The 23,016-nt window shown below is 39.1% G+C and overlaps 1 protein-coding gene across 3 annotated transcripts in view; it reads left to right on the forward strand.

Moving 5' to 3' along the window:
- The first annotated feature begins 265 nt into the window (after positions 1 to 265).
- LOC136853409 (proton-coupled amino acid transporter-like protein pathetic) overlaps positions 266 to 23,016 on the forward strand; it is a 29,608-nt gene continuing 6,857 nt past the window's right edge. For 2 of the 3 annotated variants that reach the window (XR_010857449.1, XM_067128906.1), the window contains exons 1-5: positions 15,865 to 16,021; positions 17,413 to 17,546; positions 18,534 to 18,684; positions 22,108 to 22,314; positions 22,464 to 22,568. Coding sequence is in view for 2 of the 3 variants with exons in the window: in XM_067128906.1 (XP_066985007.1) it covers positions 15,986 to 16,021; positions 17,413 to 17,546; positions 18,534 to 18,684; positions 22,108 to 22,314; positions 22,464 to 22,568 (633 nt within the window). In the remaining variant the exon portion in view is untranslated. Of the gene's footprint in view, positions 1,036 to 15,864; positions 16,022 to 17,408; positions 17,547 to 18,533; positions 18,685 to 22,107; positions 22,315 to 22,463; positions 22,569 to 23,016 lie in introns of those variants that run through there. The other variant, XM_067128907.1, reaches the window with a different exon arrangement.

A 23,016-nucleotide genomic window follows, 5' to 3' on the forward strand; every position in this document is an offset into this window, starting at 1 on the left:
TTTCACGATGGTTCCGCCCTACTTATTACCCCGTTCGTTCACCCCAACATAGAGGTCAATAATTTTTATCACTGAGAAAGGAAAAACAAATCATCATCAATCAGTGAACAATGAAAAACTAATGTGTTATGACGTAAGAGTCATATTATCAGATGATTAATTAGGGAATTTTGATTGCCTAGCGTTCGCTGATTCATTTCACTTTAATTTTCTTTGGGCACGCTGTGACTGAACGATGATAAGGCGAGACTGATATTGAACACCTACGTTGTGCAGTCTTTTGTTTGCTGACGTACCGGTCAGTAGTGTCGTTCGTACGGATTAGGTCATCTTCCGGAACGGAGCAGAAAGCCGCTAATTCTGTCCTCAGAAAAGAGATCGCCGTAATCTTCACTATGGTGACCGACAGTTACGAAATTCTAAGCCTTGTTTCGTACTAAATCTTCTTATTGCATATTTTCAACTTACGTGATTTTTCCCATGAGGTTCCATCTCCGGGTGCTTTGACTACGGGGGATAATTATATATTTTCGTCCATATTGCCTGATAAATCCTACAAATGCCTTTTAAATGAAACGATTTTAAAGCCACGAAACAGATGTAGCCTCTTCAGAAATGATATCCTGTTATCTAAAATACCAATCTTACAAATAAGACATGAGAGCTACTCACTGATCTGCACGAAGTATGACTTTTCTATACCTTCTTTGAATCAGGGATTACAGTTTTGAGTGGACGGAAAACCGAGTTCTGCAAATGAACGACCAAGCGTCAGTATAGTACTTTCTTACTGGAACAGCTTCCGAAGTACAGTAGTTCTTGAAAGGTGGATAGAATGTCAAGATATTCAAGTGTCAAATTAAGAAGCTAAAAATAAATTTAAAAAACTGCATTCAAACTCCGTTGTCAGTACAGCGAAATCTCTACAGAGAATATATAAAACAATACCTCTTAAACAGAGATTATACTTTCTTGTTCTGACTATTTTAACAGACAGCAAAAGCAGCAAATGATGGCATCTTACAAGGAAAAGCTAACAGGTATGGCAGTCTTATTTTCTTCAAATAGACATGACTTTAAGATTTCGGTAAGTAAAGACATAACGATCATAAATGTCATCGCTCTTTCTTAATCTCAAAATGGGTGAAGAAAAACCACAGTTATATGTATATATGCATATTCTCCGTGATCTTCTTCTTTTAATGTGCTTTTTTCTTCATTTGTATGGGTAAGAACGATGCCTTCTTTTTTGAAGGACTTTGATTTGGCTTTTGGGGTAGACTTTGTAGTCTCAATCGCCTGCCCTGCCTGTCATCGCTTAGACCCCGGTAGCGTATGTACATGTATTTTACCAGTCACCAGCGCCCTTTCTCCCAGCAGCGAGGAGACATTGCGCAGTTAGGTCGACAGTCGAGAAATGTGAGGTGTCTGTTATGTTTTTAGAAGATGTTGGAGTGGCTTTGTTTGTATTAGTCTGTAACCCTGATAATATGCAATAAAAGATATCATCACTAAGATTATGTGTTCTGTTGCTACCCCCAGACTTGGGGATTTAAGAGTTTGGTACCTCTGTGAAGCTCAGGGTGGGGATGACAGGTACATCCTTGCCAAGATCCTTGGAGAGGATGTAATGTATGATGTTAGTGGCATTTTTAAAATATATTTTAGAAGCTGGAGTTTTACATAAGATATAATTTATTTCCTACAAGTTTTAATTATATTATAAATATACTACACTATGTAGTTCTTTAACTGACATCATATCAATGACCATAGAGGTCACGATAACTTGAAATCATTCATTCCTTCTTCTTGTAACAGCTCCATAATATTCAACTTTATATATATATATATATATATATATATATATATATATATATATATACACATATATATAATATATATATATATTTATATATATATATTTAATTATAACCTCTGTGGTTCCATAGTATTCAACTTTGTGAGTGTGTATATAAAGTTGAATATTATGAAACCACAGGGGTTATAATATATATACACACACACACATATATATATATATATATATATATACGTATAATGTATGTATACATATGTGTTGATATATATATATATATATATATATATATATATATATATTATATATAAATTCATATAATGTATGTACACATATTCATATATGTATATACCTCGGAAATAATATATTTTCATATGTGTTACCGAAGGAATTTTTAGTTGATAATACTCGTAAGTTCGTCATCCCGTGGCTCGAACCAACGAAAGACAAGAACTCAGGACTACAGTGATGCTTTTACCCACACGGCCAACAAGGTTCGAGCCCACGGGACGACGAACTTATTATCAACTGAGAAATTCCCCTTCGGTAACATATATGAAAATATATTATTTCCGAGGTAGAGCGAATTGGATATTAAAGTACGATTGTAGCTTAATGCTTGTATATGAATCACGGTGATGTGATAAAAATTCATTCATAATACGGCTACGTGCGACAAATGCACTACATGGTCAGCATGGCAGAGGTGGGTTGATATCGATTCTAAATACAAATACCTGAGTTCGACGGTGATTTGTAGGTGGTGGGTCGGTATCAACTTATACCTCACTTGCTGGCCGTGTGGAAATAAAGGCGTCACTGTAGTCCTGAGTTCTTGTCCTTCGTTGGTCAACAGGACGACGAACTTATTATCAACTAAAAATTCCCCTTTGGTAACATATATGAAAATATATTATTTTTTTTTACCGTAGAGCGAATTGGATATTAAAGGACGTTTGTAGCTTAATGCTTGTATATGAATCACAGTGATGTGATAAAAATTCATTCATAATATGGCTGCATGTGACAAACGCACTACATGGTCAGCATGGCAGAGGTGGGTTGATATCGATTCTAAATACAAATACCTGAGTTCGACTGTGATTTGGAGGTGAGGGTCGGTATCAACTTATACCTCACTTGTTGGCCGTGTGGGTAAAGGCGTCACTGTAGTCCTGAGTTCTTGTCTTTCGTTGGTTGAGCCCACGGGACGACGAACTTATTATCAACTAAAAATTCCCTTTGCAAATGAATATGAAAATATATTATTTCCGAACGGTAGAGCAATTGGATATTAAAGGACGTTTGAAGCTTAATGCTTATACAAGTGTCATATGAATCTAAAATAAATTTAAAAACATATTCAAACTATTGTATGTAAAGTAAATATCTACATATATATATATAAAACAATATATATATATATAATATAGATTATATATATTTTGTATCTATATATTTTAAGATAGAATCATCAACACACAATCATGGTGGAACATCAATAAATTTCACTCACGTCGAAAATCGTGCAGGTCTCTCGTGGAAAGCAGTTACCCACTTTCTTCAAATCTAAATATGTCGGAACATGAGAAACTGCACCCAAAGATATAACCTGATCATAAATGTCATACCAGCTTTTCCCCAACTTCCCGACTCAAATGATGGACAAATTTCATTAAGTTATCCCTTATATGAATATTCTCCCGCTTCTTTTAATATGCTTTTTAAATTTCTGACTCACGTCGGGATCGAACGATGCTCTCTTGGAAAGGACTTGCCCACTGGGCCATCAAGTCTAAAGAAGTCGGAACCTGAGAGCAACTGCACCATGAATTACCTGGGCAAGCTAACTGCTTGCATACCAGCGACTTCTTTTAGACTTGTATGGCCCAGTGGGTAACGCCCTTGCTTTCCACCTGAGAGACCTGGGTTCGATCCCGACGTGAGTCAGAAATTTATTTCTGTTCCACACGTGATTGTGTGTTGATGATTTCTATCTTATTCACTCCAGGAAGATAATTGAATGAAATGTTGTCCATTGGGTCATTGTGAGTCTGGAAAGGATAATATGCACTTCATCAGGTAATTCCTCATGTGTTGCTCTCAGGTTCCGACTACCCCAGACTTGTTTGGCCCAGTGGGTAACGCCCTCTGAAGCCCCACCTGGGACCTGGGTTCGATCCCGGCGTGAGTCAGAAAGATTTCTGTTCCACACGTGATTGTGTGTTGATGATTTGGCATCTTATTCACTCAGAAGGGATAATTCGAATGAAATGTTGTCCATTGGGTCATTGCTGAGTCGGGAAGTTGGGGAAAACTTTGGTATGCAAGCAGTTAGCTTGCCCAGGTAATTCCTTGGGTGCAGTTGCTCTCGGGTTCCGACTTCTTTTAGACTTGTATGGCCCAGTGGGTAACGCCCTGCTTTCCACCTGAGAGACCTGGGTTCGATCCCGACGTGAGTCAGAAATTTATTTCTGTTCCACACGTTGTTGTGTGTTGATGATTTCTATCTTATTCACTCAGAAGGGATAATTCGAATGAAATGTTGTCCATTGGGTCATTGCTGAGTCGGGAAGTTGGGGAAAACTCGCTGTATGCAAGCAGTTAGCTTGCCCAGGTAATTCCTTGGGTGCAGTTGCTCTCAGGTTCCGAACTTCTTTTTTAGACTTGTATGGCCCAGTGGGTAACGCCCTTGCTTTCCACCTGAGAGACCTGGGTTCGATCCCTGACCATTGAGTCAGAAATTTATATATAATAATATATATATATATATATATATATATATATATATATATATATATATATATATATATATATAATATATATATATATATATATATATATATATATATATATATATATATATATATATATATATATATCTGCTTATAACCCCTGTGGTTACACTTCCACAAATCTTGACATATGTATGTGTATATATGTACGCATATATTCACAGCACATATATGAACACATATATAAATATATTTGTATATGTATATATATATATATATATATATATATATATATAATATATATATATATAAAGATAAAATCCATTTTAGAAGGAAACACACTGGAGTGCTGCAGGCCTTTCAACACACTAGTCCTTTACTTAGCAGACTGAAGGAATATAAAAGTATGTTTACAAAGAAAGCTCATATAAATGACAGAAGGGGATTATAAAGGAAACATATGTACCTTGGAATCCAACACAATTGAAGAATTAATACCACTGCCAAAACAGGATTAAATACTTAAGAAGTTTTTACAAAGGGATTAAGATCAACCGTTTCAGGAGCAGGGACAGGACAATTAAAAGATTATACAGGTTCGTGACTGACCACCTAAAAATTTTTAGTACAACACAATAATTCTCTTTTTTTTTTTTTGTAAACAATAATAACTTTTTGCAAGATGAACATTTTTACAAAAAAAAAAATATATATCAAGTAGCTACCTTGTAATTAAGTCAGTGATTTTATCTTTTAGGTCATTCTTGAACATTTTTCTAATACAAGGGTCCAAATAATACATGCCAGGGCTAAGATTAAAATTACAACTGGAAGTAAGCTGGATAATAGCGGACTCCAATAGATTTGTTGAGGAGAAATCTTTCGATCTGGCAATCACTGAACTTTCAGTCCAATTTATCCTGTGAGAGTTTTTGCACTTAAATGAATGAATATAGCATTGGATGCTTGTCAGTTTTGACTGAATACTTATGTTGCTTAATAATTCTAAATCTTTGAAATAGATTGGCCAGTATAAAATGAGGGCAATCCAAACATGGAATTTTATATATTATGTTGTTGTTTTTCTTTAGGGCTATTTTTATTAACATCTATTGAGTCATATTATCCAGCTTACTTCCAGTTGTAATTTTAATCTTAGCCCTGGCATGTATATTTGGACCCCTGTATTAGAAAAATGTTCAAGAATGACCTAAAATTATAAAATCACTGACTTAATTACAAGGTAGCTACTTGATATATATTTTCTGTATATCCGTATGTTTAATATAATTTTTTTGTAAAAATGTTCATCTTGCAAAAAGTTATTATTGTTTAAAAAAAAAAAAAAGAATTATTGTGTTGTACTAAAAATTTTTAGGTGGTCAGTCACGAACCTGTATAATCTTTTAATTGTCCTGTCCCTGCTCCTGAACGGTTGATCTTAATCCTTTGTAAAAACCTCTTAAGTATTTAATCCTGTTTTGGCAGTGGTATTAATTCTTCAATTGTGTTGGATTCAGGTACATATGTTTCCTTTATAATCCCCTTCTGTCATTTATATGAGTTTTCTTTGTAAACATACTTTTATATTTCTTCAGTCTGCTAAGTAAAGGACTAGTGTCGAAAGGCCTCATAGCACTCCAGTGTTTCCGTTTCCTTCATGGATTTTATCTTTATTTATATATTCATCACGTTCCATATTTTCGTGATTCAGTTTTATATATATATATATATATATATATATATATATATATATATATATATATATATATATATATATATATATATATATATGTGTGTGTGTGTGTGTGTGTGTGTGTGTGTGTGTGTGTGTGTGTGTGTGTATTGTATATACACATCTCTAGAATGGGAACAAAAAAAATAAGAGAGAAAATAAAGTATGGAATTTTTTTTTATAAAGGTTTTTGTTTAGTTCAGTAGATTCATAACACAAGCTCTTTCATTGATGACAAGAGTATATCAGCCAATGAGGTAAGTCTGTTTAATCGTACCATTTGATTCAGTAGAGTCTACATTACCGTCAGACTATGGACGAACAAAATCAAACTCCTATCAGATTATTCATTCGTGGAGGAGGGTAGCTCATCACCCTGTAGCACAACGGGTGTTCAACTGATTAGCAATTAAAGAAGGCAACGGTCAACCACTCTGATTAAGTTTCAACAAGAACCATGTTATTATTCCCAAAATATCCCAACAACGCCGTTGCTGAGGTTTGTATACACCACGAGTGTTCTGCTGTGGAAGAGGCAACGTTTCCAAAATGATCATTTAGAGAAAGCCTTTAGAAAAAAAAATGATTTTTCTCCTGTTACGCTTGGATACTGCTCAAGGGAAAAATCTCGAAAATGCAGATATGCGATGGCGAGGAATGGGACGGGTATGGCGTGGTACTTGTAATAAGATAAGAAAGAGATGACTTCATTCATTATTGGGTATGAGTCAAGGTCTCCCGTGGCTAACCGGTAGAGTTCGGGAATCCCATATCATGAGTGCCGGGTAAACATTCCTCGGAGCGAAAAAATCAAAGAAGAATAAAAAAAAGGAAAACTGCCGTCAATGCTTGTCATGTGAGAGTAAGGAAAGAACCCCAAGCCTCAGGCCTGCCCTTAGATCGGTATAGAGAATTTCAAGTGGTCGTGGGTTGTGGGGTAAATCATCCTCTTGAAAAAACCGTTAAGTTCCTGAAAATTATGATAAACCTTAGAGGTTTAGTGTATGCAGCACTGGGTCACGATACGGTCCATAGGCCAATATAGGAATAAACGGAGTTCAGGAAGTGTAAAAAAAATAGATGAACGAAAACGTACTAGAATGACACTTATGATATAAAAAAAAACACATGAAGTTAACAAATGAAATGGTCCACTTGAGCATGGAGTGGAAAGAGCAGATAGTAAAGGTTGAGGAACTTTGAGATTTACTGTATGAAAACAGGCGGGTACCGGAAATTACATGAAGGATAGCGATGACAAGAAAAGCTTTCAGAATGGTGAAATATTTGTTACTAATTAAGAGTTTCTGCGGTTTTTAGAAGGGAATGATGGCTTCAGCATTTCTGTCGGAACATTTACCTGTATGAAAGTGAGATCTAGGGCTCTAATTACGAGTAGATTAGTTTTCACGAGTACCAGTGCTGATAGTTTTGGTTGCCGCGTTTTCTCATTTGTATAACTTATCTTTCTAGTATTCATATATTATTCTGCTATACATCTATTCTGTTTTGAGTTTTTGTTATTTATTAATTCTTGTAGGTATTCAGATACCCATTTATTCAATATAAAACACACACACACTCCCTCATACTTACATACACACACATACACACACACACACACACACACACACACACACACACACACATATATATATATATATATATATATATATATATATATATATATATATGTGTGTGTGTATATATATATATCAGCTATCAACAATGAGACAGACTACTGACTCTGAAATACCTAAGTAAAGCAAATATTGTTCTAGCCGGGGCGAAAGGTCATTTAATCTCAAAGTCATGGCTGTAACCAAAGGGCAATTGTACCTAAGCGTGTGATTGAAATGAGCGAGACTAGCCGGAGCGTGCAAATTTTGCTCTGATAAGTGCATTTAATTGATTATGAATTATAAATAAGTAGTGAAAACTATGGTATAGTTTGTTTCTTTTTTAAGTCTAGGTTTTATGGCTGATAATTTATTTCCTCTGTTTGAAAGATATACTTACAGATAGGTAGCACTCACCAAAGTGAACAAAAATAAAGCAGTTATGAAATGAATCGATTCTGTACTGACTGATACAGCTGTTGCAATGATAGTTCGACGGTCGAAAGAGCGATACCTCGACATCAGATGTTGCCTGTTTATATATATATATATATATATATATATATATATATATATATATATATATATATATATATATATACACACAATATATATATGAATACATAAAATTATATGTCTGTACACACACACACATATCACACACACACACACACACACACACACACATATATATATATATATATATATATATATATATATATATATATATATAGTATATATATATATATATATATATATATAGATAGATAGATAGATAGATAGATAGATAGATATAAGACGGAAATATGTTGAATGCATAAGTCCCTGTAGGCGTAAGTTATTCTAAAGGGTAAAGTGAATATGATTCTAAGGGTATTTGTGGCTTATTATTTGTTAATACACATACAAACACACACACACACACACACACACACACACATATATATATATATATATATATATATATGGTGGGCTGTAGTAACACATTCGTTTACACCATTGGTTTTAACTCTAACTCTGGGATTGGTGTTAGCGTCAGTACTTGGATGGATGGCATGAGTTTGTGGCAGGTATGTTATCTTCATTCCAAAATTCACTGTTAAGTATTAAGAAAGAGAGAGAGAGAGAGAGAGAGAGAGAGAGAGAGAGAGAGAAATAAAGTAAGTATACCTTGGTTTTACCAGACCACTGAGCTGATTAACAGCTCTCCTGGGGCTGGCCCGAAGGATTAGACTTATTTTACGTGGCTAAGAACCATTTGGTTACTTAGCAACGGGACCTACAACTTATTGTGGAATCCGAACCACATTATAAGCGAGAAATGAATTTCTATCACCAGAAATAAATTCCTCTAACTCTTCATCAGCCGGCCAAAATTGAACTCCGGCCCATCGAATGACAGTCTGAAGCTCTACCGAGTCGGCCAACAAAGGGCTAGAGAGAGAGAGAGAGAGAGAGAGAGAGAGAGAGAGAGAGAGAGAGGCGGGTAATTTATCAGATAACTTTGATAACAATGTCTTTATAAGACAGAAAAGGAACCCTTTCTTACCAAAGAGATTAAGAACCTGTGGTTAAAAGACACAACGTGGCGCTTCGGCCATGGTAATGATGCCTTCATAGACATATGTACAAGCAGAACTTACTAAAGAGTAATACCTAATAAGTTATCATCACATTAATATTTTCATTTGCTATTCCTTCTGGCCTATCATTTACATATACTCTAGAAAGCTATTTCGAGTACTTGATAGATACAGTAAGGGTACTTACATCAAGTTGTCAGTTTTATGTTTGCCTCTAATACGTTTGTTTTTCTAGCAAGTAGAGCACCCAGGGGGAAGGGCCTTTAAAAAGCAAATATTTCCACTGTATCACATTGGGTGGGCTTCTCTTTCTAATTTGTAGCTACGTTCTTTGAGAAGTAAGTTGATATCTGGCGCAAAAAGGATATCTTTCAAATTCAGTTTGAATATACGGTTCTCCAGCTTAACAGTGTTCCTAATAAAATACGGGCAAACGAAAAGAATTCTTTGCCATATAATACACTCCACACACAACAACACGCGTACTCCCACAATTAACACGCACACACACACACACACAGGTTTATATGTATGTGTGTGCATGAACTCAGAAAAATGTAATGTGCAAATGCAAAGTACCACAAGTAAAATGACACAAATGGTGGCTAGCTTCCATAGACTTACGAAGATTCTTTGCTTTCCTTTGCACACAACTAGCTACCTTACTTGTTTCACCTATTATAGGACTCACCTTATCTCTCATCCTATAGGTACCCATTATATTTACTTCCAAAAACCGGTACAGATCACTGTTTCCATTCTTCCAGTGTTCATATTACATTCGCTGTCAACATTTCTGACTCCATTACTAACTTCTGGAATTTAGTTCTGTGCCATCTACAAACATCATGTTACATCTACAGTGTGTCCATCTGTAAAGAAATTACACAGCACTGAAGACATAACACACATTCTCTCAAAACCACTAATACACCGCACCCACCACTTTCTCATTTATATATTCTACCACACCCTTTGCTTTCGTCAGAAAAAAACATTTAATCTCTCTTCGTAGCTTATTTTCTACACCATTCTTTGTCCCTTCGTCTATTCTTTCAGAAGCTTTTTCAGGATCCATGTACGCCAAATGTAGTGTTTCCCCTTACAGTGCTTTCAAACTTCTCACATAAATGTTCAATAACAAACACTAAATACATTCACATTGTCCCCTTTCAGTTCTTCTTTCATTTGTCTTACTTTGTTATTAAAAATAATATACAGAGTCCCTGGTATACTCACTTATTTTTGTAACTCTGTAATTCTTATGTACAAGGTGCAAAAGAAACGAGCAGGTAAAAGTTACTGCTGGTTTATTACAGATTCAGGCAGTTTATATAGCGGCCGACTGGCGCCGAACCGCGGAAGACAATGACACTGAGCGTGACCTGAAGTCAAAAACAATTAACAATAATATACGGCGAACAAGTACAATTTACAATACAAAAACATACAGAACTCCAATATGGATACAGTCTTGATGCCTGCGAATAAAGAAACATACGATACATAATTTGTGACAGTTGGACAAATACATATAAAGTTGAAATGGTAGAAAATGCGTGACCTGGCACGTTAGGCGTGACGAATTGAGTGTGAAGAAAATGGGAAGTCACCAAAGAAAACTTGCTCAGCGGAAACTTAATTAATGATGCCTTCGAAGTACTCTGCTGACGTCGATGTGGTGGCTTCACAAATACTCCCCCTCCAAGACGTGAGACACGTCTGACTAATCTGTGTATCTGCTGGGACGCTGAAGGGTACCACGGCTTCTTGAGGACGACGGAGGGGCCTCCTGCGCGTGAGGGTGTTGGGCTGCTAGTGCGGGCGGTCCCTTCCTGGGACGGCCGCGCGCCTGCCATTTGCGGGGGCCTGGGTGTGGCGAAATCGGCTGGGCGGGGAAGGTGCTGCGGTGACGTCGGTGCTCTCCTCCAGGAAGGCGGGCTTTAATCGGTCTATTGAAACCCAGTCATTCCTCCCGGGGAGTGCCAGCAGGAACACCTTGCTGTTCCGCTCCAAGCATGCGGAAGGGGCCCCTGTAGGGCCTGGTCAGTGGCGGGCGGACGGCGTCAACCCTGACAAAGACGTGGGTGGCAGATGACAGGTCTGGCGGTGTGAAGGTGGCCGACCTGCCGGTGTACATGTGCTTGCAAGGGGCGAACTTGCTGGCCACGTCGCAGAGCCTCTGCAGTGATGGGATGTGGCGATCTTCTGTCACAAGTTCGCCCAGGACCACGGGGTGCCGTCGGCTCTGGGGGTGGTTCTCAAACCGAGGAGGACCCACGGCAGCTGATGTTTCCAGTCCTCGGTGGTGCAGCAGGCCATGAGGGACTCCTTCGGGGATCTGTGGAACCGCTCGACCAGTCCGTTGGCAGCCGGGTTGTGCGCCGTGGTGGTGTGATGCGTGGTTCCCAGCAGCTGGGCCAGGGCGGACCATAATTCGGACAGGAAAGTGGGGCCCCTGTCGGTTGTGATGTGGTCTGGGACGCCGAAGCAGCTAACCCAACTGGAAAGCAGGGCCTCGGCACACGCGCTGGCGGTGGTTTCTTGCATAGGTGTGGCTTCGGGCCACCTTGTCGAGCGGTCCACCACTGTCAGGAGGTATCTGGACCCGCCTGATGGGGAAAAGGGCCTGACGACGTCGACATGAATGTGGCCGAAGTGGCGCTCTGGCTGCGGGAACTCGCCTACCCCGGACTGCGTGTGACGTCCCACCTTGCTGGTTTGGCACTGCAGGCACTGTTTCGCCCAGGACGTGGCGTCCTTCTGCACCCCGTACCAGACAAACTTTTTTGAGAGTAGCTTGGCCGTAGTTCTGCCAGAGGGATGTGAGAGGCCGTGAATTATGTCGAATACCTGGCGGCGGCGTGAGGCTGGAACCAAGGGGTGGGGCTGACCCGTACTGATGTCGCAGAGGAGACGTGGGCCTCCGGGGGTGAGGGTCATGTCCCGCCACTTTAAGGGATGTGATGGCGATGCGGTAGGCTGGGGTTTCTGGGTCAGCGGCCTGTTCTCTGGCGAGGTCTTGGTAGTTTACTCCGAGCTGCGCTGTGTTCAACTCGACTCTGGAGAGGGCGTCTGCTACAGGATTTTTCCTGCCGGGGAGGTACCTGATGGAGCAGGTGAATTCGGCTATGGCTGAGAGGTGGCGCTGCTGCCTGGAGGACCATGCGTCCCCTTGCTTAGTGAAGGCGTGAACCAATGGCTGGTGGTCCGTGAAGATTGTGAAGGGCATCCCCCTCCAGGAGGAACTTGAAGTGCTGGACTACGTGGAACATCGCTCAGAGTTCCCTGTCGAAGGTGCTGTAGCGGCTCTCTGTGGGATTGAATTTCTTGCTGAAGAAGGCGATGGGCTGGGGGGCGCCATTGATGACCTGCTTCAAGACAGCACCACAGGCAACGTTACTGGCATCCGTTGTTAGTTGGAGACGGGCCTTAGGATCCTGGTGTGCCAAGGCGGTTGCCTCGGCGAGGGTGGCCTTTGTCAGGGAGAAGGCCTGCTGCTGGCTGGGTCCCCAAGACAGGGACTTTGGTTGGCCTTTGAGAACTTCCATCAGGGGGACCGTGGTGTGTGCGATCCCGGGGATGAACCGCCTGTAGAAGTTCACCATCCCGAGGAACTCCTGGACGGCCTTGACGGAGGTGGGGGTTGGGAACCTGGTTATGGCTGCTGCTTTTGATGTGAGTGGGCGGACGCCTGCCGGAGATACCTCGTTGCCCAGGAAGTTGGCTTTCTGGACGCCGAAGGTGCACTTGTCAAAATGGACGATGGGCCATTCTCCTGGAGGTGCCGCAGGACTGCCCGGATGTGCTGTTGGTGTTCACTGTGAGACCTGGAAAATATGAGGATGTCATCAATGTAGCAGACGCAGAATTTCAGGTCCCCGAGGATGCTGTCCATGAGCCACTGGAAGGTCGCTCCGGCATTCCTCAATCCGAAGGTGGAGAAGGCGAACACGTAGGACCCGAACGGCGTGATGATGGCGGTCTTTGGTATATCCTCTGGTGCGACAGGTACCTGAATGTATGATTTAAGAAGGTCCAATTTAGTGAATACCTTGGCTCCGTGAAAGGAGGCTGTGAGGTCTTGCATGTCGGGCAAGGGGTAGTGGTCGGGCTCAGTTGCAATGTTGAGACATCTGTAGTCGCTGCAAGGTCTCCAGGATTCGTCCGGTTTCTGCACCATGTGGAGGGGGGAGGCCCACGGGCTGGAGGCCTTTCTGCAGATTCCCATCCGCTCCATCTCTGCGAATGTCTTCTTCGCCTCCTGAAGGTGCTGTGGGGGAAGCCTTCGAAACTTCGCGTGTGTTGGGGGGCCTTTAGTTGTTATGTGGTGGTATATGCCATGTTTGGTCGGGGCCCGGGGGACTTGTCGAAGTTCGGGCTTGAACACTTCGGGGAACTCCGTCAGCAGGTGTGCGTACTGGTGGGGGGCGACGGAGCCGATGGTGGGTGCCTTGGGTCCTGCTGTTAATGGGGGGGATTGGCAGGAGTCAGTATCGAGGAGGCGCTTACGCCTCACGTCGACTAGCAGGCCGAAGTGCGCCAGGAAGTCCGCCCTCCGGAGTGGGGTTCCTATGTCCGCGACGATGAAGTCCCAGGAGTAATTCTGGCCAAGGATGGAGATCAACAGGGGCCTGGTGCCGTAGGAGAGGATGGGGGATCCGTTGGCGGCCGTCAGGAAGGCGGCCGGGTCTGGTTTCTGGTTGCGGTCCTCCCTGGATGCCGGAAAGATCGATCTAAAGGCCCCTGTGTCGACCAGCATCATCCTGCCGGAGACAGTGTCGCGGACGTAGAAGCCTACTGGTTCTGGGCCCCTGGGTTTTTTGGTTGCCATGGCAGTTTGTCCTGCTGGCCGCCGCCACCCCCGTTTTTTGAACGGGCGAACGAGCAGGGCGACAAGCAGTTTCGGGTGTCTTTGCCGAACCACTTGTGGTAGCGACAGAGGCCCAGGGAACTCCATTTGTTTTGGGGCGGTGGACGCCTCCCGGCGACGGCGTTGACTCCCTGCTCCGTTTCTTCTTCCGGTTGGACGGAGCTGACTGACTGTGTGGGCGCTTTTAGCCGCTGTGTGGCCTTCACGCAGTCCGTGAAGTGCTGCGCCGTTTCCATGACGTTGTCGAGAGGCATGGTGTAGGGGTGAGGAATCTGGGTGCGGACCTCTGGGAGGAGCTGGCGAAGGTAGATCTCCCGCGAGCAGGTAAAAGTTACTGCTGGTTTATTACAGATTCAGGCAGTTTATATAGCGGCCGACTGGCGCCGAACTGCGGAAGACAATGACATTGAGCGTGACCTGAGGTCAAAAACAATTAACAATAATATACGGCAAACAAGTATAATTTACAATACAAAAACATACAGAACTCCAATATGGATACAGTCTTGATGCCTGCGAATAAAGAAACATACGATACATAATTTGTGACAGTTGGACAGATACATATAAAGTTGAAATGGTAGAAAATGCGTGACCTGGCACGTTAGGCGTGACGAATTGAGTGTGAAGAAAATGGGAAGTCACCAAAGAAAACTTGCTCAGTGGAGACTTAATTAATGACGCCTTCGAAGCACTCTGCTGACGTCGATGTGGTGACTTTACACTTATAGCTGCCTCTGTCACCATTACCTTTACACAAAGGAATTTGGAATCTTTCACTCTTTCTGACATATTTCACACAACCTGGTCAGCTACTCAATCATCCTATTACCAGACCACTGTACAGTATAGTATCATCTCGTTAGTAATCACAGCACCTCCTGTTGCCTTTGTATTCTTGAACCTTTTAACTGACCTCCCTAGATGCTAAAGTGCCGAGCCTACAATAGCCACGGCAACATTAGTGCATTAACTGTAATTTATACATACATATATATATATATATATATATATATATATATATATATATATATATATATATATATATATGCGTCATGTCCTAAACACTATAACTCTTTTACTTTTTCTAAAACACAGAGGATGCAGCTTAGTGCATCATGAAGATAACGAAGTCAATGAACAGACATCACCGGGGGCAATGAGTCACGTGAATGAACTGTTCCGTCCATTAATATCTTGAATAATATCTATGGCTCTGTCACTGTTGTTGAGGGGTGTCTCTGTTGGCAAGTTATTTATAGGGAAATGACTCCCATAAGACCTTGCCTTGTTACCAAGTATTCAACGTTTTCAATAAAAGATTCTGTATGTTTTAAATGTAAATCTTAAGATAAAGGTAGTAATAACTAGTTTGTAAATGCTCTAAGGAGAAAGATGAATGTCAAATAATGTCCTTTGTGTGATAACAAACAAGAGGAAACAAAAGCAAACTTTTCGGTGACTCATGCAAATAGACTGGTGTGTGAAGGTTCCAGGTCCACAGTTAGTAATATCCTACATCAGTGTTAGGACGGCCGTTCGCGAGAGCACATGCCCCGACTAGAGTGGAGGTCACTGTCTTTTCCCGCTCGAGTGTCACTGATCGCCTTCTTCTTCCACCATGTCGAAGAAAGGCTACAGAAAATTGGATGCAGAGGTTGGTTTTCTATAGTGACACTGCGTTAGTATTTCTAGACCTTAGTTATACGAAGAAGTGTTTCTTCGTTTGTTTGCATGAACTTGTCTGATTCTAGAGGGCACAGAATTCAATAGTCGCCAACATCGATTTTTTGAAGAATCGTTAAGGCAGCAGACTCCCTTGATTATTCAATACATTAGTAAGAACATTTTATATTTATTATTGAGAGACTTGTCATAGTCCACTCCCTTCCATTCGATGTTCAACGAAGTTTTTTGCCCGTGTCTCAAGAACGGATGAACGGATATGGATGAATTTTAATGAACACGTTCGCTGGGTGACCATCTCCAGAAAATTAATTTTGTGTTACACTGATGAAATAGGTTGCCACTATTGAAAGCATATCGTCCATTTTATTATTGCGTGGATTTTACCAACCTTTGTACCCCGAGACTCAGATTCATTAGTTCTCTCAGCGAATAATAGCCAGCCATGCGGTCATTGGGCCAAGTTCATTTCTTTGCCATTAAGTGGGCCTTGGCGTACGCCTATTTTCACATGAGCGCTTTTGCGCGCATAGTTTTTAACGAACTTTGTGTTCCTCTCTCTCTCTCTCTCTCTCTCTCTCTCTTAGAAGACATGCATATTTAATCTGAATTACTCTGTATCATCTGAAAGCCCGCCGAACTTTTTACTATGACTATTAACCAACTTAATCAGAGCGTATTTTGATCTCTTTTGCTGTTTTACGTCTGCTCTCCCGCCTGGAATAAAACCGCAGAACATTTGCACAATATTTTAATGCTTCGTCATCTACATCACCAAACACATTCAGGTTAGAAGAAATGTATAAGTGCTGTATGGTGTAGAGAAGATCGAGAAGCATTTTGTTAAGTAATTTAGTGTAGTTTCCGAGATATCGTATAAATATGGTGATACTGGCGCAGCCTGACAACTCCAGGGTACTGTTTCTTCAACTTTTTATTGAACTCTGGCGTCAGCATGAAATATTGATTCCTTAAGCAACATGGTTTACTAAGTACCTGAAATCTGAACTCTTGAAGCTGAAGCGAATAAGATGGGTATTATTCTGTAAAGATCAATACACTTGGATGGAATCTATCGATTTGGATTGTTGGTGCACTGAGACCCATACAAGTGTTACATCTACCTTCCTCTGGTTTATTTACAAAGTAATAATAATAATAATAATAATAATAATAATAATAATAATAATAATAATAATAATAATAATAATATTATAATAATAATAATAATAATTATTATTATTATTATTATTATTATTATTATTATTATTATTATTATTATTATTATTATTATCATCTTAGTGACCGCATGCACTCATAACACAGTAAACCTTAAGTGATTCTTTTTTCTCTTCCGGACAGAATATACGGGACTACGGGAGTACAGAAAATACTCTCGGTGTGAGTGACCGCAGTCCTGAAAGAAAACCGTCGTTTACAGGCAGTCAGATCGTCTCAAAGTTTATTGCTGAACATGATAAGCAAAGGCTGACAACGTAAGTGTTATTTTGATAGCTGTTGGTGTTTCTTTTTAATCAAAATGATGCCCAGTTTAAGGTTCCTTCCTTCTAAGGTTACAGTTTATGGACGATTGCTAGAAATACATTGGCGAGAGTGCTGAAATATAGATGCTTAGAGTAGCATACACCTACAGCCACTTCTTTTCATCCTGGGAACGACTTGTGTGAATCGAACGAGGTTATATTCATTATATTTTCACCGTGAACGTAAATACGAAGACAAAATTAATCCATTTCTCAGTCGCAGAGTACTCTTCAAGTATTTCCTCTAAACCTGTCCTTCCAACCAGTTATAAGTTCTTGCTAAGTGAGTGTTATTGACTGCCTAGGCATCGATCCTCTTTGCTCGTGAGCCAGTTGGATGTCGGATAGAGGATTAGGACGTAGATGTGTGACGGTGACTGTATATCTAAGAAAAGGGCTGTCCCAACATTCAGATGGCGCCTTTGAAATATGTTGTTGTCAAATTAATCTGTTCTTGCGTCAGAACTACCTCGAGTTCTTTAAGCAACCTTATCCTTTCTTAGTGTTAAAGATTTCTGTCAGCCGAGTGAAACACGTACGGCATCTTTGCTCTTGACTTTTGTCTTTTCGTGTTTGTACCCAGGGATTTGATACCTTTTACTTCAGTTTGGAAATCAGCCTAGTGTTTAATCAGTTTAAGAGAAAATTTTATGAACGTTGCTACAGGTTGGGAATCAGCCTAGCGTTTAATAAATTTAAAACTTTATATAATATGAACTTTCATGAAAGTTTTCATTCTGATGTGATCAGAAGGTTTATCTGAGTGCTTGTGCTATTGAAAAATATTTTTCATTCTCTATGAACTTCTTCTTTTTTAACGTGCTTTTTCCCATTTTTGCTATGAACTATAAAACTAAATAATAACTCCAAAGATAGACAGATGACAAAACCTACTTAATTCTTCAGAGAATCAGTGTAATCATCCTTTATCGCCCACAGAGATAACGAGACCCTGATTCATACCCTTAAGGGAAATATAGGCCCTGGGATGCTGGCCATGCCAGACGCCTTCAAGCACGCAGGTCTCTGGGTGGGACTGGTTCTGACTCCCCTCCTCGGCATCATTTGCATCGACTGTATGTTCCTGCTGGTGAGTGGCAGTGCTGAGGGCAGATGCTCTTGTAACCAAGTTTAGCTAGATTAAGCAGTGATTAAATAAAGCTGCATATTCATAAATAAAACTGTTATTTTTTTTCTGTAAATTTACTCACGTGATACAGGTTCACAGAAATATAATTGTGCAGGCTCACACACACACACACACACCTACATGCACTTTATATATATATATATATATATATATATATATATATATATATATATATATATATATATATATATATATATATATATATATATATATATATATATATATATATATATATATATACATACACACACACATATATACACATGTATATCTATTATATTTATATATAAATATATATATATATATATATATATATATATATATATATATATATATATATATATATATATATATATATATATATATATATATATATATATATATATATATATATATATATATATATATATATAATGTCCAACTGTATTTTCATAACTATATGCATGTATTAATTAGTATATTTTTGTACTTTATTTGATCATTGACATTATTGACCTACACGTATTCACTGTCGTTTGCATGATTCAAGGTTACTTAACTCCTTGTAAATCGCCACCAAGAGTGGAATACTCTGACAGAGGTAAAATGGAAAACATCGTTTTACCATTGCAAGAAAGTGCAGTCGAACCATAAGTCAAGTATTGAGGAGCCCTATGTGCTGCTGGTTAACAGGCTATTTGCTTTTCCGTCATTGATCGATGTACACTTTTCATCCTTGCTTTTCATTATGCTTTCGGTTAATGGATTATCTTATTCCCATTGTTGACTGCTGTAACATTGGTAGAAGTATTTTGTTGTATGGTATCATTTAGAAAACCACAAGTATCAGTTGTATCAAATTGACGTTGTCTCAAGTATTAACTATTATCTCCCTTTTGAATGCTAATTAAGCTTTTTTTTAAATTAATTGATATAGAGTTGCAATATATTATAAGCATGCAGGTGACTCCTCGAAATTCATACCACCACAGTTTGAATGAGGTCCTTTTAGTAATTCTACTAATGCACAGAACAATTGTGTATGTGATAAAGTTAATATATATATATATATATATATATATATATATATATATATATATATATATATATATATATATATATATATATATATATATATATATATATATATATATATATATATATATATATATATATATATATATATATGTGAAAGCAGGCTATTCCTCAGCAAAACAGCAAGAAGGCACTAAAGCAGACAGCTTGGTACATGGTTTTCCTTTATTCATCACGGCCTACGTTTCAAGATCCTTGTCTCATCCTCAAGGCTAAAAATACAAAGTAAAATATACAAATACAACAAGAAAAGTTAGGATATATGTACAAATAAATTGTGATAAAGTAAAACATCAATATAAAAGGTAAACCTAAAATAAAATTGTTAAAAAAAAGAGAGAAAGAAATAGAATATTTTAACTAACAGACCTTATTCCTCGAAGTTCAGTTGCTGTATGAAAAAACAATAAACATGAGGTGGGGTGTGGTTTAAGCTATATACAGGGGCGTGGACGAGGAATACTTGTTCAAAGAAGGAACAAGCTTCTTGATCGCTAACGATTCAAGAATAGGGAGGTGGTGTTCGTGTTGACTGGTTAGTATAATCTTAAAATCATTATAGTTTATTTTACTTTTGCATAGTTTTATGTGATTTCTAATATTTGATGTTTCGGGATTGGACAATTTGCACCCAGTGCGAAAGCTAACGCCAAAATGTGAGTCACATCTGACCTTAAGCAGTCGGCGTGTGTTTCCCACGTATGTCTGACAATGGCATTGGCACAAGTAAATAAATAAATAAACAGCACCGGACTGCAATAAAGGGGGCAGTTTTTCTTTGTGACGAAACATACCGCCAATAGTTCTTGGGTTCTTAAATATGAGCTTCACGTCAACTGCAGGAAAATAATTCGTTAAAATCCTTTTTAGATTGGGTAGGAAAGAGGTGTCATGCGTGAAGGGAAAACTTATATAATATGTTAATTTATGTTCCAAGTGTGTGGTAGCAGGAGGGTGAAAGGACTTATCCAATGTTTTCTTAACATACTTTAAAAATAAATTGGATGGATAGCAGTTGGATTTAAAATAATCATAGAGAAAACGATGCCAGTCGGATGTAAGTGTTATGGCCCTGTGGAGGAGAGTGGACAGGGAATTCAATTTAAAATTATAAAAGCACGAACTGTAAAAATTCTGCCCAAGACCAGTAAAGGTTTTCTTGCGGAACACACCAGTATGAAATCTCTTGTCCTCACGGATGACGATGGTGTCTAAAAAGGATAATTGGTTATTATTTTCTAATTCATAAGTAAATTTAATGTTATTATGTTGTGAATTAGCATACTGCAAAAACTGGTCACAGTGGTGACGTTCTTTAAAAAGGACAAAAGTGTCGTCAACATAACGGCGATAAAATAAAGGCTTGGAAACAGAGGGACAGCTGTCCAGCAGCTCTCTCTCGAATTTGACTGATAACTCGATCCGATAGAGTCACTTGGTTACTCACATTTACTGTTAGAAGCTATCAAATATCTTATCAGATTTGCCGATGTTTTACTGAGATTTTCAGTTTTATTTTTGTCGATAATCATATCAACATTTATCATCCTTCTTAACTTAGCTTCTGACAGTAACCCTTGGATTTTCATTAATCATCGTGGTTTTCCTTCCCAGTGCTTTCTTAGCAACATTCTTTTTAATTCTCAACGTTTTATGGGGGAATACTTCTCAGTTCCCATTCAATCCGCCAGATGCTTTGGGTGTGGCTTCTGATAAGTGGAAAAAGCTGTTATTCACCCATAAAACGTTGAGAATGAAAAAGAATGTTGCTAAGAAAGCACTGGGAAGGAAAATCACGATGTTTCATGAAAGTCCAAGGGATACTGTCAGAGGATAAATTAAGAAGGATGATAAATGTTGATATGATTATCGACAAAAATAAAACGGAAAATTTTAAGCTATCCACATCTAAAATTGATGACGTATAATTTCTAGCCTTAGGTAAACTGTCATTTACACTAATCATCCAACTTGCAAAGTTTATCTGAAAAATGCATCACTAGTAACAAGCTATAATACAGCGGATGAAAACAGTAAAGACATCTGAGTAACTACAGTTCCTTATCAACCATGCTATTTTGTGCCACAGTAGGGTTTGTCTGCTAACTTTAATTAACGATTACCCTTCTATCTTCACTGCGCTGTTAAAATCCTGAAGATTATCGTCATTTCAATGATGTTGCTTGTGAAGTCGTATTGATAACCATAAGTAACATTTTACTTCAAATTTATTCAATTTTACTATTTCTTGAGGCATGATATTATTTCCACCCCAATACGTTGCCTCAGGTCAAATGCTCGAAGGAACTCTGCAGAAGAGCGAAAGTCCCTTCGCTAAGTTACGAAGAATCTGCCAAAGCTTGCTTCGAACACGGGCCCGAAGGATGCAGAAAATACGCAACCGCTGTAGGCTACATCATCAACACTTTCCTAGTGATCACGCAAGTAGGGTTCTGCTGCGTGTATTTCGTGTTCATCCCGCAGAATTTGAAGCAAGTAGGTCTCCTTCAGTGGCAGTGTTTTGTGTGCTTTGTCTTGCAGATATAAGGACAAATTGCGAAATTAAATTTAACATGTATCTGCAGTGCCTTCCATAAAATTTACTCTTTTACTTGTATGCTATTCATACACATCTCGTTTTTCAGGCGATAGACTGCATGACGACGTCTGGTAGTGGAATCAGTCAATTTGCCTTCCAGGCAATCGCCATCATTCCGATTTTACTTATTTGCTACATTCCTCATTTAAAGGTAAGTAGCAGCAGGAGCAGTCACAGCAATACAGATCACATTAGACTTTTTGTATAACATTACTTTATTACCAAACTGCAGTCTATTTGATATCAAAATCTTAATCAGCCTGCCTATCGTTTGATTTGCCCTTTTTAGCCTCTCACTAAATTCCAACTCAAGAGAGCCTAAATACTGTTCTTCAATATTTGAGTGATTCAACGTCATTAGTCCTTTCTGCATCAAATGTTATTTCATCCCTTTGTCCATACGCTGTCCTCATATGGTTCTGTTACTCTTAGAGTTATTTTGACTCCAATCTCCCTAGATCTATGAGGCATTCTGTGTGATAAGCTATGTAAGTTTTCTGGAGTTTTGCCGATTAAATCGGAGTCATCTGTATATTAGAAGTTTATCATGCTTCTGTCGTTATTCCAAGCTATACCTCTTTCATCCCCGACCACCTTTA

This window comes from Macrobrachium rosenbergii, chromosome 27 (assembly GCF_040412425.1).
Source record: "Macrobrachium rosenbergii isolate ZJJX-2024 chromosome 27, ASM4041242v1, whole genome shotgun sequence".
NCBI classification, from domain to species: Eukaryota; Metazoa; Arthropoda; class Malacostraca; order Decapoda; family Palaemonidae; genus Macrobrachium; species Macrobrachium rosenbergii.